The 18,475-nt window shown below is 40.6% G+C and overlaps 1 protein-coding gene across 2 annotated transcripts in view; it reads left to right on the top strand.

Annotated features, from left to right (window-relative positions):
* negr1 (neuronal growth regulator 1) overlaps window positions 1–18,475 on the top strand; it is a 173,605-nt gene that overhangs the window by 44,070 nt on the left and 111,060 nt on the right. For both annotated transcript variants that reach the window (XM_049587114.1, XM_049587115.1), the window contains exon 2: window positions 11,958–12,196. In XM_049587114.1, the coding sequence (XP_049443071.1) occupies window positions 11,958–12,196 (239 nt within the window). The remainder of the gene's footprint in view (window positions 1–11,957; window positions 12,197–18,475) is intronic.

The raw sequence follows: 18,475 nt of genomic DNA, 5'->3' as shown, positions 1-18,475 counted from the left end.
TGCTGTTTAAGCATATGTGCACTGTGTGTAATAATTCTAGTAGTTATCCTTATGTGGTGGTTGTGATTCACTGGTGCTGATTTTGTGTTCCAGTAGGGTGTTCACAAAAGTGCTATCTGTATAACTCTGCACAGATTGCAGGAAACAGATTCCCAGACAATATTCTGTTTGTCTGACAGGTTATGGTGCAGTAGACTGCCTAAATGTTTGATCGTGCTTTGTCTAGCTTGGTTTTGAATGTGACATTTAACAGTATCTGGGTGTGAGGCGAACTCAGTTTTGATGTGAATGTATTACACAGAGCTCATTCACATATTTATAAGGGGGAATTGTCCAGGGTGGAAAAATGCTCGCCCATTACGCCTCGGAAAAGGCTACTCTTTATCCTCTCAGAAATCCAGCTCTCAACTTTTTATTCAACCACTAATTTGTTATCCCCATTCATTTTTATTCACTGGAAGTAGCATTCATTCAGTCAATGTCCATTCTTGAAGAAAAAAAAGAGAAAAGAATCAATAATGTGAATTAATCCAGAGATTACTTGTGTAGAGCTTTGAATGATTTTCTGTAGATGAATTAGGTCTAGTGGAAAGACTGATGTTGACTTATGCTCAAATTTGAAATAAACAGCTTGGACATATGAAGGGTGGAAGCGAGGGAAAAGCTTCTCCCTATTGCTCACGTAAGAGATGACTTTTTCCTAGTTACATATTGTGGACGGCTTTGACTCAGCTGCTTTCCACGCATGTGAAACAAGACAAAACCATTCAACCAAAGCCATTCAAGCACGGGTCACTTCATTTGTATGCACTGGCGGAGAGGAGGGCAGGTGCACCTTGAGGGGGACCCAAAGCTGGAGGGGACAAGGTGATGGCTGTACAGGGTTTGTTGTAATAACTGCTTTGGTAACAACAGAGTGGGTCCGTTGGTTTTATATGTAGTCAGGGGTCTGACAGTTTTCTTGCTGCTTCCTCGGTCAAAGGCGCCACCTAAGTGTCAGTTCAGATACCGAATGATAGTGAAATAAAAAAGAAAAAATCAGAATAGATCGACTTCAAAGTCTCCACACTTGAAGTGAGATTTGGCGGTTCTATTGGCTGTGAGACAGTTTTTATACTGTTCTCTGTGTCTGTGATGTTAGGTGTTGGTTTCAGCATTGGGTCTGTGTGGATTATAGCTGGAAGGCTTCAGATGTGTCCCTCCGGCCACAGTCGACAGGATTATTTTAGGGATTAAGAGCCTGGTGCTCTGTACCTTGGTTGCACAGCACTACAGTATGTCCTCATTCTCCCTCATTCTCTGCAATAACTCAACACCCCACCCCTGAAATACCCAGCCTCCAGCAACCAGACACAAACCTGCACCTACGCTCAAGGGACAAGGGAGCACCGCTGGTACACAAAAGAAATGATTAGGAATGGATTGGACATCCATGCAAGACAAACAAAAACAGCAAATTCTCACAATTAAGAAGTTGCCAGTTAGTTTTCTGTCAATCAACTAAATAACTCATCAGCTCCAAAATGTGCTTAAGCTCCAAAATAACATTTTATGGCAGGAAATTTGTCATTCATGTTGAATTTTTTTCCAAAAATAGTGTGTTAGTTCTGAATTAAAGGACCTTCAATTTTATTTTTTATCCACATAGCGAAAATACTCAAGTGAGACAAGGACAGTGAGAAGGATTTTTTCCAAAATGTACTCGGCCTTTTTTTAATCACACAAGTACAAGGTCTTGGGTGCATGGGCTGTGTGGGCGCACTGTTAAGTGCGCCTGCTATTTTGGTTCAAGTATGTGCAGCAGTGCAAAGTGCAAAAAGACTGAATGAAGGTGAATATGAATCAAAGGCGTGGTGATTAATAATGCTCTCTATCTGTTACAGCATTCTCATTGTTCGGGAAAAAACTGAGCCAATTGCAGTGACATATGTCACATGATCACAGTAGCTCAACAAATGAGGAATCAGCTTCTGTTTAATTTCATTTGTGTTGTCGTCTGTGTAGGATGCCCCGTGTAATGGCACTGCAGTCTGGTATGGCACTTTTCAAATCTGCAGATTTATCAGCATATCTGTTCTGCTGCCTTCAGATAGCTGCAGGGATTTAATGAACTGAAGGAGAAGCTTTTCATAAAGTAGAACACCTCTTCCTAACATACAGCGAGCAAGAAAACTGGCATATGGAGTGAGAAGAAATGTTAAGACATACTACTTGTGGGAATAACATTTAGGGAGCCTATCGAGCCTAAGTAACGGCACGCTGTTGCTCTGAAAATAGGCTGGAGTTGGAGCAAGTGCTAGAAACTTTGCAAAAAGAGAGCCAGGGTGAGCAGTTTTTCAAACAAGGAACATCTCACTTAGCCTATACGCTGACCCACGGAGGATATCGTCATTTTGAAAAACTGGAAAATTCAGATCGATTGCATCGTGTACAGATACTTAGAAAGAGGTGATAAAGTGACTCTAAGACACAGTTTGTTTTTTTTTTAGGATGAAACTCCCTCCTTTTGTGCCTCAATCCACCTGTGCATCGTGCGCTGGGTACCAAAATTCCACACAGACTGTTGAAGCCAATTTCAAAGTCAGTCTAACCTGTTGGAGTGTTGCATGCACTGGTCATAGCACCACCATGAAAACAGGACCCTTAATGTATTGTAAAAAAGGACTTTTTTTATCCTAATATGGAGATGAGGGGTTTCAAAAGTAGTTTGTTTTATGTTTTCATTGTGAGATAGATAGACCAAATCAGTGTTTGTTAACAATAACTTCTGGGTAGACAACCCCCCACATCGCCTACATAAAATGTAATGGCGCTGAGCAAATGCTACCTCAGTTGGTGATGTTTTGATACTTTAGTTACTGGTCTACCACTGCCTCCATCAGTTAGTGTCTAAGGTAAAGCCGTGAATATGTTTTAAATATAGAGTATGCTTAACATAATATTGCAGCCCTGTCCACAGCAGGACATTGCTTAGCTTCCTTGCTGGTATAGTCAGTTTATCAAAGACAATAATAAAGCAACACAGTATATTAAATAAGCACAGCAGAAAAGACAGATAGCTATATAGCTTTAAACGTAACAGTTACGGCTGAAAATAAACAAGTTTGCCAGTGTCACATATCTTTGCAGTTGAAATCAATTGCCAGTTGTCTACCTGGGCATGATTGTTGTTGATAGCGCAACATCATGGTGATTCGGTCTTCCTTGGTAATGTATGGCAATATCTTTAACTATCTGTTAAATAACCTATTATTCAAAGAAAATTAATTTGCAAATATTTTTAAGATTTTTTCAGCAAAAAAATGCCAAAAGAAAGCAAAATACATCACTGGTTTCAGCTCCTTAAATGTGAAGAGATGCTGTTTTTTCTTGAGTTCTATGACAGTCAACTGATTTCTTTCTTTCTCTGGTTTTTGGAGTGTTGCTCGAAACAAGCAATTTGGATATGTCAACTGACTTATCGATTTATCATGAAAGCACTAGCAGACTAATTGATAAAGAAAATGTGTTAATTGCAGCCCTACATATCACCTTTGACTTTGCATCACCCTCTCTCATTTCCATCACTCCTGTCATTCTTTAATGTGACTAATAAATCAAAACTATTAGCAAAAAAATAACTCGTGACTTAGCAGTTGAAAAGACCTGAGATTTTCACACATTGATCACACCTAGCCTCCTTTCACTGGTGCTTCAACGTCCAGTCAGTCAGTGTGAAATACATTTTCTCATTTGAGGATTCATTGGACAGTTGAGCTCTGTTGAGGGCACTGAGTCGTTGTAAAGGTTGTAGAGCTTACAGTGCAGGTACAGTCATCACAGCATCTCTCTCTTCATGTGTGAAACAGCGAAAATTGAATGAAACATCCATCCCTGACTTCACGATTAAAGGGTTTTTCTCTTACATTTTTATGGCTGTGTCACTCTCTCATTATGCTCTTCAAAACACTTATTTCATTCAAGCCGGTTAAGTGGGTGCTGCTATTAACAGACACACAAAAGCATTGTCTTTAAGCAGATGTTCCACTACAATGATACTGTGCAGCACTTATTTTCTGGCGCACTCCAGTTCAGCACTGACTGGAATGTGAAACATTCCAGGTGGTCTTCTCACTGGCTGAAGCCTGATTTATACTTCAGTGATTAAGTGTCATTCAGCATGCTGCAGGAGAGAAATGATACAGGGCTGACTGTTTTGATAGATCTGAGTGTTGCTTTTTTTGAGCGATCACAGATGTGATCATCTGTGTCAGACAAGCTGTGATTGGAAGTGGAATTTTTCAGATTTTTCTTGTACATTGCCTTTACCAGCCACCTTGTTGTCCTCCTCTATAATACATCCTCTAATATTTCCCCTCCCACAAAGTATGCAATGTTTCATCTTACTGTGAGCAGAAACCTCAGCAGGGCTTGGCCTTTGGTTGCTATAGTAACAGTGCTCTGTCTCACTCTGTCATCATGTGACAATGTTATGTCAACGGACACAATGTACTGCCGACTAAGTTGGCCTTTAGTATGCTTAATAGGCCAATTAACTGAAGCTATAATCATCAATATATCATCAATATCAACAATATTGTGTACTAATAATGATTTTGGACAAAGTCATTGGTTTGCAAGTCACAAGTCAAGACTGAACTGTCACAATTCAGGTCCCAACTCCTAAACTTTGAGTTTCGAGTCCTAAATAAGTCATAATGTGCTCTTCACCAAATGTGATGCCATTTTAACAACTGACTTATTGTACATTAAATTTACAAGAATCATCAATTCTGTAAAATTTATATTCATTTGTTGAAACACTTCCATTGAAACAAGTGTGACTTAATCATAAAAAAGTGGTGCTGACATTGCAACTTCATTTCAAACAGGAGAGACAGAATGATGAAGTAAAGGAAGTATTTAATACAGAATATGAGTGTACAGATTAACAGATAAATTGTGCCAATTGAGATTTAACTGAAGTCTTTGGTGCTTGGACATCAGAGGGAGGTATTTTGTGATCGAGGGACATCTGAGCGGCAGCAGGATAAATCCCCCCATGGTGGTGATGGTGGCTGATGACTCTGAGGTTGATGACTGCTGAGGCGGATCAGGCTGATGAATCTGTAAAGACTAGATGGTGATGGGGAGGTGGAGGGCGCGCACGACTGCAGAGAGAGACCATATTTAAAATTAGGAGCAGTAAGATGATAGGCTGACAGAGAAGGTGTGTCGCTGTGCTATTGGCTGATTGTGAATCAGCTGATGACTCAAATGACCTACGCAGACAATGACACCGAGGGATAGTGAGTGAGCATATGCGCAAGGAGTGAATGGCAGGGTGAGAAAGCATGAAAAGTATCTTTCTGACTGAACTTTTGGTAGAGCTTCATGTAGCACCGTTAACCAGTAACATGTACGTTTCTGTCCTGTCTTGTTGTATTTAACTCTTATTGGAAAAAATGTCTGTAACTTAAAATTGGTTAAATTGGTTTTGGGGAAGGTATCAAGTATTTTCAAGTCAGAAAGACTCAAACCCAGGTAAAGTCACGGGTCATGGGTATGAGTTTATTGATTTTGTCAAGTGGAGTCTAAAGTAATCAAACTTGTAACAAGTTGTGTGACCCATGTCTGACCCTTCCCCCTCCCTTATTCAACATTTCACTTCTGACCACAAAGGAGATAGTAAGTAAAAACTAAGACTACATCTCAGTGTATTCATTAGAGAAAATAGCTAACTGTAAGGCTGACATTGTTTCCCTTTTAATTTGAGTCGGGAAGAACAGAGTGATAATACTTCGTTTGCATGGGTCTGCATGGCTTGCAGTTTAAACGTACTGTGTGTTTATTATATAACTGTTATATAACAACAAATCTCAGACTACAGAGGGACTCATCCAGAAGTGTATTCATTTCTTCTGCCAAAGGAAGGGAGAAAACTGCTGAATATGATCTACTAGACTGTGAAACATTGAAATATGTTTGCAAGACGAGATCTGCGGCGTTGGTGCCAGGAAGAATATTTACAGTTGAGGAATCGAGTGAACAGTTTTTATAAAACAAATAAGAATCTGGGTCAGAATGATGCCCCAGTGTTAATTATGGCATCCGATCAAAGAGCCCGAATGAGTTTGGCTAAACGGATTACAATCTGCTTCTCTTACCAGCTGCCATACTGTAATTAATGGTTTGTCATCATTCTCCATTCATGTGAGGTGCTCAAACACCAGCTTATCACTTTCCTTTTTTGCACATTGTGCGTAATCACTGGGGTTTGAATTGAACTCTGTTATTAGAGAGAGCCAAAATACAAAAAAAAATAGCTTGTAATGAGCCTGGTTCCTCTGCAGTCACTCGTTAGAAGCGGGGATAAATAAAAGTATCAATTAGTGCATGTTTTAGATGTCAAAGCTGCTTCAGAGTAGATGCTCCGAGGTCTGTGGAATAATTACCTCAGCTTTGTACAAACCATGGGAAGTCTGTATCCTGGTGGGCTCCTGGAGAAAAAGGGGCTTGATGAAAGCAAAGCCCATCTTAGGTGTTAGCAGTTTTGTGCTGCTATGGCTGATTGAGGGGATGAACAAGGGAAATGTGGCAGAAGAAAGCCCGAGCTGACTTTGGACAGAAAGTATCAAAGCGTGGAATGAAAGGATATGCAAAAAAAAAAAAAGTTTCTTTCAAAGAAATGAAAAGAAAGACGTACAAGAAGCCAACTACTTAAAGATGGAGTGCGGAACTTCTGTCTCCCCCCTCTGGCTTTAAGAGTGTAGGTGTGCTCACTGCATCTCCCCCGTCTCCAGGAGTGCTCCTTTTTAACTTTAATCCTTCCTCTGACCTTTTTTTTTTATCTGGAGCATCCAATCCAGACATTTTTTGTGGATGCTTCTTAGGATGTAGCTTCCACCGTACTAGTTGCTGCTCTGTCGCTATAGTCTCTCGCCACTTCCTGCCGTCTTAAACTCCAGCTGGCTGACAGAAAACATCATCACTTCCAGTCCTCCAGTGTGGGAAAGTCACCACAGACACCACAACGATATACTGCTCAATACAGAGATCTCTCTCTGGCAGCTTTAGGCTCTATCAGCATTGTGTAAACTTGTTTGGCAACGGCCATCTTTAAAATATCTTAAATAACAAAAGATTGTAATCTCTGAAATCCTCGCTTGCTTTGCGCTGGCATTAAGCCGGATCTGTTCCAGCTTAAATTTATCTGTAAAGATGACAAGCAGGTAAACAGTCCAGCTTAATTATCTTGGTGATGACACACCTCTCCATCTAATAACAACATGCAAACTGCATTGAACATGTGAGAGTTAAACAGTATTAAATCTCTGCAGACAGATTCAGTTGACAGAATTAATTTCAGGGAGTATGTTGATGTTGATGAGGCAGATTTAAGCCACTGACAATTACCAATCCAATTTAGTCTCAATACTGTGTACATATATGTGTGTGCATGTATAACAGCTGCCTGTATCTGCCGTACCGGGTTGTCAAACTCATGCCAGACTTGTGATGAGTTCCAATATAGTTCCTTTTCCTTTAAGAAAGCAGCTACAAAGGGATCAGCCACAGTAAACAACAACACCTTAGACAATGTACTAATGTAAAAATGGCCCGCATTGACACACATCTTTGTGAGGTGGTGTATATATACAGGCATCTGTACGACTCCTTGGTGTGAGATTACAAAGACGGTGGGATAACAATAATAATTTCGTGAGGGAGAGTGCAAAGACACTCAGCAGTGATAAGCAAGCAGCAAAAATAGGGAAAGAACATCAAGGACTGTTTCATCAAGATGAAGGAAAGTGTTGAGAGTCCAGGCAGAGATTCTGGCCGGGTGACCATGCGTCTGGCACCACAGCTTTGTTAATCCCAAATCTGTCCTTGAAAGGTGGCTGTTAAAGGTTTGTTTCCTTCTTCAGAGAGCAGCAGCAGTTGTGGTCAGCAGTATATATAACCATATATGCTGCAGGAGTGGCTGGAGACCATTTGATCATTTCACAAGCTGTAAAAACCTGTCACCATTAAAGCACATTGTTACTGACAGCTGGCCACAGCTTCTGATCTCTTTTGAAGGCATTCAGTTTTTTAACAGCCATCTACAGCCTACATGCAGTGAATGTTTGATTTAGAAAGGACAATTTTTGGGTGAGAAAACAGAGAAATCAATAGCAGCTACACTGGAGATAACATTTTTTATGGTTACCCTGTTTTACAAGGATATAATGATGAAAGCCTGGCAAGTTGTTGACAAGTTGTTCACATCAGTGGTTGTGGGCTGAACACAGGTGCATTGTGCATTAATGTTCAGGCCTTAAGCCGGCACTCTCAGCGCTTCCACAAAAGTGTGTTAAATTATTAGTCACTGAAGGCCTGTGATCGCCGAGGTAGGTAGCAAGCCTCGCTACACTTTAAAGTTGTGTCTCTCAAAGGCAGAAAATGCATCTAAAATTAGCTTTATTTATCCGTTTAATACATTTTTACATAGGTCAAGTTTCAAGAAATCTTGAGAGCTAAATTTGCACTTGACTTTCTTGTTGTCAAAAAGGAAACAACAAACAAACAGAAAAGGAATAAGCTTGCCTTGAGGCTCCTTCAGTAAATCCTGCCTGAGGGCCAAGACCTCCTCCGCTCAGGTGGTCAATGGGCTAACTAACTGACAGGTCTGTGAGGATTTTCCAACAAACCTGCACTTCTCTCTTGTGTTGTTGTTATTACTGTCCATTCTCCATTGTTTGCCACTTATTTGTCACAATACCTGTAGGGCAGTGCCTCCTCCAAGGGGAGACCAGCCTGGACTAGACCATTGTCCTCTACCCGCTTCCCTGACAGACATTTTCTTGGCATAGTGGGTAAAGGGCTTTGTGGTTAGTGCCAAACTGATTTCCTCGGTGGCTTTACTACTGGTGCTGGCAGTCTGCATGGCATGTTGACAACAGCTAAAGAGCCAAACTTGATTGCCTCTTTTCCTACTCATTATTACAGTGTTTGTCACAGAATATGATGCGATTTCTTAAGTCCAAACAGCGCTGGAATGATGAGTAAAACAACCGCCTTTCAACGGCGGTGACCCCAGCATCATCATGTTGCACAATTTACTGACCCTTTGTCCTTGCAATTATTTTTCAAAAGTAAATTGCGTTGAGCTCGGTAATGGTCACACAGGAATCAGAGTCTGGTCCCTGAATACAGCCTTTTCAGAGCCAGGGATGTGTGATGATTCGTGTCTGGGTTTAAGGCCTATTCTTTCAATTGATGATCACATTTTAAAACTGTGCAGATACAGCCAGGAGTTCTGAATTGACAAGTATAAAAAAACATTATTTATACCGTGTATTTATGGTCAGACTACAGGATATTTCAATTCTTGACGCAACCTCTCTTTCGACCACCCTGTACACTGCATAAGTATTTTTCAGTGCCTGCTGTACTCACAGAGCATACTATACCTTTTAAAAGACTTAATATATTATAAGTCACAGGTCAATAGTCCTCATATTCAGTTACTTAACTCAAGACCCAAGCTTTTCAGGACTCTGAAAGGTGAACATCCCCATAACAATGACATGTCACTCCTGTATATGGAGCTACATACTTTCCTTCTGATTTTTTTCTTACATTTCATTCACCGGGGTCGTATGCAAGAAAAGAAAGTTTTGTTAAAGACTGAAACATTTTTCAAATATGAATCCCAAGCGTTGTGAAGTCACAGATGTGGGAAGACTCACTCTGAATCAGCTGCCTGAATATAGATACCTACGTGCGCCAAATCAAACCTTTGACTTGTCAAAGAAAAGAATGACAAAGAAGTGCACTTTCACCAAATGTCTTCGCCCATTTAGAAGATCCAACAACAACAGAGCAGCCATCCTTATGCGCAGCCATTACTCATGGCTCTAGCTATTTTCGCCTCGAGTCAAATCAAGTATTAACACAGTTCTAACAGTTTGAGTCACACTCAGGTGCTGACATTGCTGTTACTTATGACTCACTTTCTGGCGCATTACACATTTTTTACATATACCTAAAGTGTTTTAATGTATCAGGCAAACATATTTATTTTACCTCAGGGCTTCTTTTTTGGGAGAACTTAGCGAACACACGATCCTGTGCTGAAGTTGCCCGCTAAAGAAGGAGGGAATGTTAATTAGCAAGAAAGATAACGACAGTGGGCCTCATTCACGAACAGTGCGTATGCACAAATATGTGCTTAAACATTTGTGTATGTATACTAACATTTAATGCACCAATCTGGGATTCATCAATATTTTCTTACCTGAATTTTTGTGTACTCTGCAAACAAATTTAATCCTGCCTCAAACCATGTGTACACACAAATGATGAAGGCCTGGCTTTCTTAAAAAATGTAAACACACCTTTTGACTAAATGCAAAGCATACTAAAATCTCAGTTGTTGAAAGAGGCTATAATAGACAACAACATTTGAAACTGTTAATTTACTAATTCATGCACATATTTGACGCCCTGTTATTCTTATCCATTATTGTTATAATTAAATTATTAGACTAAAAAACTGAGTTTCCCAGTCCAAGGTTACAGTGGAGTATATAAGAATGTCTAAACTGAAATGCAACAGTTTTGGTTTTCATTGGTTTTATTGAATCTGCCTGTAATGGTCGGCTACTCCCACCAATTTTTGTGCCATGAAATTATTATTAGTAGTGACAGGCATCTAGAGAATGTAAAATATTCTGATTCATCTCCACGTAGGAAGATAATAGGAATGTCAATGGTTAACTGCTGAGAATATGTTTGGCTGGTTACATGTCTTTTTGCTACTCTTCAGTTACTGCACTGCGCACCACCCAGGTCTGGCAGCAGCTAGCTGGGGAGTTGTGCTGCTCATTCGTCCACCGCTAGTAACCCCATCCTGACCCAACAGTGTTGCTGTGGAAAACGGCTCAATTTTAAACCGTCAACACCCCTTAAGCATTGTTGACTATGTTACCACCGTTAGCAGTGTCAGCATGGCTAGTAGTGCTAACATGGTAAACAATGCTAAAAGGGGTTTGTGTTTTAAATTTAAGCAGCTTACTTACCATGGCGGCCTGGGGGGAAAATGGAAGGTGGGCACAATGTTTCCACAGCAATGTGTTCAGCCACCAGCAATACCAGCTGTAATTGCCAAATAAGCGGTGTTGCTAGCTAGCTAATGTTAGCCCCCTCACAACCCAGGTGGTGCGTAGTGCAGAGCCTAGAAACCAGTGAAAGATTGAAGGTTGGGCAGTGGGCAAGTTTTCACATGTTAATGTGGCTGGCCGGCTGTCTGTTAGCAAAGCCAACGCCAAATGGAAGGCAAGACATTTACTTCACAAAACATTAAAGTTTCACCACGTCTAATTGGATAATGTTAGCACTTTAGAATGCAGCACAGAAGCTCATTGAGTCAGACGAGCGCCGGTCTAAATAGAAAGGCCTCTTGTATTTCATGTCTTTTTTGTTTCTTAAAAATCAAAACTAACATCCCTTGCTTGAACAGAGTGACAAACGGCTTATCAGCTGTTTTAGACAGCCAAGACAGTCACAGACACTCACCGACAGCCCGACACTGGTGTGTCAGGGCCTTAGTATGTGAGTGAAAACAGCTTCATTGCTTTCTCCATGATACACCTTGAGGCAAATGTGTTCCCCTCTATAGAGAGACGCAGATGTGGAAGTATGCTAATTTCATTATAGCGGGCACACGACTGTCAATTTACAGTGATTCTTATTCTATAACACATGCACTGTGGTGACAACAAAATATGCATGTGTCATGAATCTGATGCTAATTTTGCACATGTGCTTATTTTATGCACAGAGTAAGAACTGTTCTACATACATATAGGCGAATGAGACCAAATGTCTATCATGGAAACAACAATATTCAGCCAGCAAACGACAAATTTCAAAACATCTACTTTACATAGTTTCTCCAGATCTAACTGAAATCTTTCTTGTCACTGTAGGTGCTACCTATTGGATGGGATCTCTAAAGGAGCCTGGCTGAACCGCTCAAGCATCATTTTCGCAGGGAATGACAAGTGGTCTGTGGATCCACGTGTATCCATTGTGTCCAGCGTTGGAGACAAACACGAGTACAGCCTTCAGATACAGAAAGTGGATGTAACTGATGACGGCCAGTACACGTGCTCCATTCAGAGCGAGCGCAACCCACGGCCAAAGCTCCTCAACCTAATTGTAAAAGGTGCGTATACGTAATCCTTGTTATTCTGTGCAAGCACTTGTCTGTGTGTATGCCCTTTTCCCTGAACTAGTATTAACCTCATTTTCCATCAATAGTTACTGATGGATTTTTCTGCCCCTCTGTGAGGCATACTCTCTGATATTTGGTGTGATATTTTGAACTTTATTTGCTGTTACTGCTGATTTTCTCTCTTCCTCTGCCTTTTTTAATCCAACATCTTGTTTGTTACTTATTACACGGATCATTTAGCCAACAGACTTTCCATAGCGAATCCGACAATGTCTTGTGTTGTCCATGTACCTAATGGTCACAGGTGTATGTGGCACCATCTGTGCTGCGAAAATGTCTGTCAGTCTTATACCCAGGGCAAGCTTGAGCTATTTTTTTCTTGTATAAAATAATAAAACAAAAAATTTTCAGCAGAGAACTTTCCTCCGTAGAGGCAAACTGACATTGCAGGGTACATTTTGTGCCCGTGGGCTATGCAACTGCAACACAAAGTAGAAGCTTGTTGGTTTAAATGACTGGAGGCAGACTATGTACTGTAGCTTTAATCAAGCCTCCCTGGGTTTTGTCACAGCAGGTAACAAATAAGATGTGTCTTAAGACTCTTAAATTAATTTTGTGTAGCTGTTGTGTATGTGTTGTTGCATTGGTTAGGGTGTTAGGGCATTGAATTTCAGCCTTTAACAAAATAAAAGTGCCAATGAGCTCTTAAGAGGCTGTCCAAATTGGGCTTCATCTTGTGGATCTCCGTGTCTAACAAGGTCAGTAGGTGTATTTGTGTTTTATGGGACATTAAGAAGGCTCTTGTGGGCACAGAGAGCTAATTGGCGACAGCATCCTAATTGTTACTTGTTGGGGTAATAGGGTAGTGGCTGAGTTTGTATGCTGATACCTCAGACTGTGGATTAGCGGCAGGAAAACAGCCTCACAGAAAAATCCATCTTCCGAGTGCCATGTTCTATTTCTTTAATAGGCTGACGCAAAGATTTACAGCGTGCATGGTCCACTTGGCTCTGCATATGTTTAGGATGGAATATTGATGATGTTATCAGACAGTCCGTCAGATGAAAACACTCTTTTTTTACCTTCTGTTTCTAATTTCAGTATTTATTTTACAACACAGTGTGATGGCCTGCATTCATTGCCCACTGTTAACACCCTTGATGTATCACAAGTGTATACAAAATAATTCTTATTCTGTTCAAGCCATGCTTAGGATTGCAAATGAACATAATGCTGGAATATGCATACTTTCACACAAGCAGTGCCGTATTAATAGAAGAGTTAAGGGTCAAATACGCTGCTTGTAAAAGTGTGAGCTGTGATATGTGAAATGCGCAAGTGGAAACAGCTCTCCAGCTGGTATTGCCATTGTGACATATGGAGCGAGCTTAGGAAATTTATTTTAAGGGTGTGATCATACATGCAGTTTGTTGTGTTTGGTCTAAAACATAATTTTAAGTATTTGTTTTATCTTTATCCACATAGCCCTGGTACAACAAACACTAGAGGTTGTATAAAAAACTAAGAGAAAACAGAACTCGCATCACTTTACAAACAACCTGGACAGTGTTTTGGTAAGCTGTCATCCTGTGTGGTTGCAGATTTCACCGGGGATGAAGACAGTAGTCAAAACAAATAATCATTTACCTTCTCAGGTGTTCCTACCTGTTAAGAAAACATCAACAATAGCACAGCATGTGCAATAACCCAGAGAGCAGTGCACCCTCAGCTCATTTTGTTATTCCATATTTTCTAACCTGCTGGCTATCATATGTCAACATCCATCTTCTTGCGCTGTACTCATAAAACTGAGAGGGTGTAGGGGTGGTGCTCTGGTTTGGTATGAACATGCCTTGAGTGTTTTTTGAATCACTGTGTCTGTTTATGTGGTTTTCTATAAAACTGGCAGGAACACGGCCGGTGATAAGAGTGCAACTCACCTCACTCCCCTTGGTGAGGTGAGGGTGAGGAAGCCTGTCCGTTATCAGCGAGTCACAGAATTAAACCCTCACAGAACGATCCTTGATTAAGATGCTGAACATTTACTGGCTCGCTCATTGTTTGTTGATATAGATGCACTTTATTTCGATGCCTGAAATATAAATGCAATGCTCCATCAGCACTTGTCAACTTGTCAGGGCTTTTGCAGTTACAGCAACTGTCCCACAGCTGAAAGGTCACAAGGGCGATCTCTTCCACTGCCAATGTGTCCATCAGCAGTCTTATGTCTTGTTAAAGTTCTCTCAGCCCTTTCTTTTTGCACCACACTCTCTCTTTTACCCCAATGTTCTCTCCTTGTGAATGGTCAAGTCACTCTCTGAAAACCCATCCATCCAACTTAAAGGAACACTTCACCCGCAGAACGACCAGTTGTGTATCAGTTAGTCATGCCGTGTTACCTTGAATTTGTGAGGAAAACTTTATTCTCTTGCACACCTTCACGGAAAACAGCAAAAGCAGTGGTTTATTAATTGTGCAACATGCTTGACAACAGCAAAACTGCATAACTCATGTCTCATTTATGCAGTCATAACCTCGGTACTTCCCACAGTCCCAAGTTTTGCGACAACCTTACTATTTAAAAGTGAACTGAAAGTTAAACTTATCTTTGCTCTCTTCAAAGCCAGACTCCAACACTAGGGTTTTTTAGTGAAATAGCATGGTTTTGGGAAGTACTGAGCATACTGCTTGATAAATGAGACTTGAGTTATACTGCACGACTCGTGTGAGAGTTTGTGAACAGATGTTTTGATATAGTTTTGCTGTTGTTAAACGTGGCCCCCGATCAGTAATAAATCAGTATCTTCGCAGTGTCCTGTGGAGGCATACAAGAAAAGCAGTTTCCTTTCCTTCCCATGAATTCAAAGTAACACAGCATGACTTACTGATATACAAATGGTGATTTTGTGGAAGAAGTATTCTCTGCACGTGCTACATTTTAATGTGAAGGCAGTAGTGGGCCTTTACTGTGAAACTCTAAGTGAGGTTAGCTGACTCAGTACTCTGAGTTGAGGGATCAGGAGAGAAAAAATCATAATGGTGTATCCCCAGATGTTCGGTGGCAGTAGGGATGCACTGATTGTGAATTCTGGGCTGATAGCGATACTGATGTTAAAAATTATGTTTTGTTGTTGTTGTTTGTTGGTTTTGCTGTTATTTAGTCCTCCTTATGTGCCAGGGAACCAAAGAAATCTGCTGTGACTAATTTTAGTTTGAGCTTGTTTTAATGTAAGGGTTAATAATAAGTTACTATTTCATTATATTGGAAAAAAGTTAAAGGACAATAATACATTAAGTTCATTTATGGACTGTAAAGAAGAAGAAGAAGTAATGGGAATTTGGATGTCAGTACTTTGTGTTTGTGTTGAGAGACGTCATTACCCATAATCCTTTGCTGCCCATAATGCTTGATGAAAAAGGAGGAAAAGGCAATGTTTTTGTTAGCAGGGTAGAGTTTTAGCTCAGGTCTAACAAGCAAGTTGTACCTGCGTTCACGAGCTGGAATGTACCTTTTGTTTATGTTCACTTAAGTTACGTTTAGACGCCAAGAATAGAGCCTCATCTCGTCATTTGCAAGCTAGACTGAATTACAACAAAATCTTCATTGAAAAGAATATTCAGTCCTTCATTACACCATCTTTGAATGAGTACAAATTCAATCAGACATTTATGAAACAACCTTTAAAATAACCTTCTTTTATGTGAAAAACATAAAAAAAATACTGCTTTAAAAGCGTTTTTACTATGTATAATATGTCATAATTCCCTTTTTTAGTATCTATTTTATACTTCTGTGAAAATATCAACAAATTTCTCCTTCAGACAACTGATTCAAGCCCTGCTTTTTAGTCTGCACAAAATTGATGTGACACAACAGACAACATCGGCCACTGCCTTCGGTGAGTGTAATTTTATTTGCCAACAGGCTGATGGCAATCAACAAGGCAAATTTTGGCCAATTTTGGCGCAGCTGATAAATTGGTGGATAGCTGCCGTAGGAGTGTTTATCACGAGTGCCCTAAGATGGTTTAAGTGAGGTCTGGCTGCAAGTCCAGGAGCTGTGACAAGAAACTCCCAGGATGGATTAGTCGATGGAATTGACTATATGATGTCTCATCCATGTCTACTTGCTTGTTTCCTGTAACTTACTGTGCTCCAGCTGTCAAAATTGCCTCATTTCCCGTCCGCTAAGACGGTGGAACTCTTTCCTGATGTGCAGTCCTGAGAGTTGAGTGGACCGCGCAGTGGCTGAGTTACAATTAATGACATTCACACTGACAGTTAGCAGAGCTTCTTTGGCTCAAACAAACAGTCACTTTACCTCTGCTTTGGCGACATTTTACAGGTGCAACATGCCTCTAAATATAGGTGTGATAAACCGAAGTCAGCTGCTTGGCAGGCAGTAATGGTCACTACAGGACCATCATATTTTTGTAGATGTTTCCTTTCTGAAGTACATTCTGTAATGAGAATCTTACCAGGGGTGTTTCAGGTCATGGCAGCTCCTCACCAATGGCCATATGGCCACAATCAAACCGAAGCTAATGTGCCAGCTGTCAGCCTTTATAATATGTTTTGCAATGCCCAGAATGGATGTGACCTCGTGGCTAAGAATTGGCAACAGTCTGACCTACAAATGCCATTTGTTGCTCTGCAGTTCATAAGTGTAACATGTTTATAATTTCAGTCAGAGGTGTCTGTCACTTCTGCTCTGAGACAGCCGTTTTGTTCCCACAGAAACAAGTTTATTTGTTTAAATGAAGCTTCATAACACTTTTAAAACCAAGAGTCTTGACAGCAGTGAAACAATTGGACAGCCAGACAAGAAAACAAAAATATCTTAAAGTGACAACAACAAAAAGCGATGTAGTCACGCTGAGATGATGATTAGACAGTATAACAGTATGAAAACAAAGTTGAACATAGAGTTCCATAAATATGCTTTGTACGTGTTACTTTTACTGTTATCATCTTTTAGCTAAGCTTGATGGTGTTATGATTGTGTTAAATCTGCTGCTGTGGAGTCATCAGGCAAATGGGTCGCCAGCCGTTGAGACAGAGCTGTGTATCAGAGTGTGAGCTGCAGGCAGGAAGTATGTCGAAATACAGATGACTCACTCCAGCTGATAAATGCCTACGGTCACATCTCTGACAGGGTTCTCAAGGTAGTTAAAAATTTGCTTCATTATATTGCCAGCCACTCTGCCGTCTCTTTATGTGTGCACAACATATGCGCGCTGCTACGGCACCCCCGTAACTTCACACCATATTGTACTTTTGTTTATTTGCTTTGTCAAAACTCTGTGTGTTGTGAATCATTACCTGTCACTGTGCGATACTTGTGTACACATGCTTAGGCCCACTCATGGAGAACGGAGGGATTTCTTTACAGATGAGATGTAGCAGGGGAGCAGTTCTGTCATGTTGCAGAGGCTTCTGGGAGCACGCTGTTTTTTCATCTGCTGAAAGGAAGGGAAGAAAAAAGCCAGACACTTTAATCTGGGCTTTTCAGTCCAAGCATACAACATTTATTAATGCTGCAACACGAATGTTACAGTTGAAGTAAAAGGATTTCATGGCAATGGGTTTTTTGGCACTTTTGCATTGCTAGACAGTGCACCATGAGGAGTAACACAGAAAATGGGAGCAAGAAGGGATTACTGTGTATGTATGGAAATATGCAATGGTCTCAACTCATTTCAGGTGCATGGAAGGGTCCTTGACCAGCTCATCCTCCGAGCAATTATGCTCATCTGAAATGTATGTATCTGTGTCAGCGGGGGTGGGTGGCTTCCTTGTGTTTGGTACGGTTCTGACAACCCATGTATTTCAATATTTGTACCAGTGTTCAGAGCATGGACATGATAGGAGAATGCTAAAATACAAGTGTGAAACTGCAGCTGTGTTTCATAACTGATGATGGAGATGGAAATATAGTCAGCACTTGGCTTCATAAATCCTTAAATTCATAAATTTCTGATCAATGATGACTTAGTGATTCAGGAAACCCACTGAAAATTCGAAAACGTAATCATGCTGCGTCAGTTTTAAAGTCTCTTCCTGTGTGTTTTTTCCCTTATTCAGTCCCCGCTGCGTCAGCGAAAACCTTTTAACCATTAGCGGCAATGAGAAATAACCCTTCCTTACTTTCTTTCTAATCCCAGCAGACGGGGGTTTCCCCTTACCTGAACATCACAGCAGTTTTACAGCAACGGGATTTGTAGTTATCGTGGCACTTCTTAACACATGAATCACATGCGGCTGCATTAG

The sequence above is a fragment of the Epinephelus fuscoguttatus genome, linkage group LG10 (genome assembly GCF_011397635.1).
Source record: "Epinephelus fuscoguttatus linkage group LG10, E.fuscoguttatus.final_Chr_v1".
In the NCBI taxonomy this organism is placed as follows: Eukaryota; Metazoa; Chordata; class Actinopteri; order Perciformes; family Serranidae; genus Epinephelus; species Epinephelus fuscoguttatus.
The sequence above is the reverse complement of the archived record's forward strand: the minus strand, read 5'-3'. Positions and strand labels throughout refer to the sequence as shown.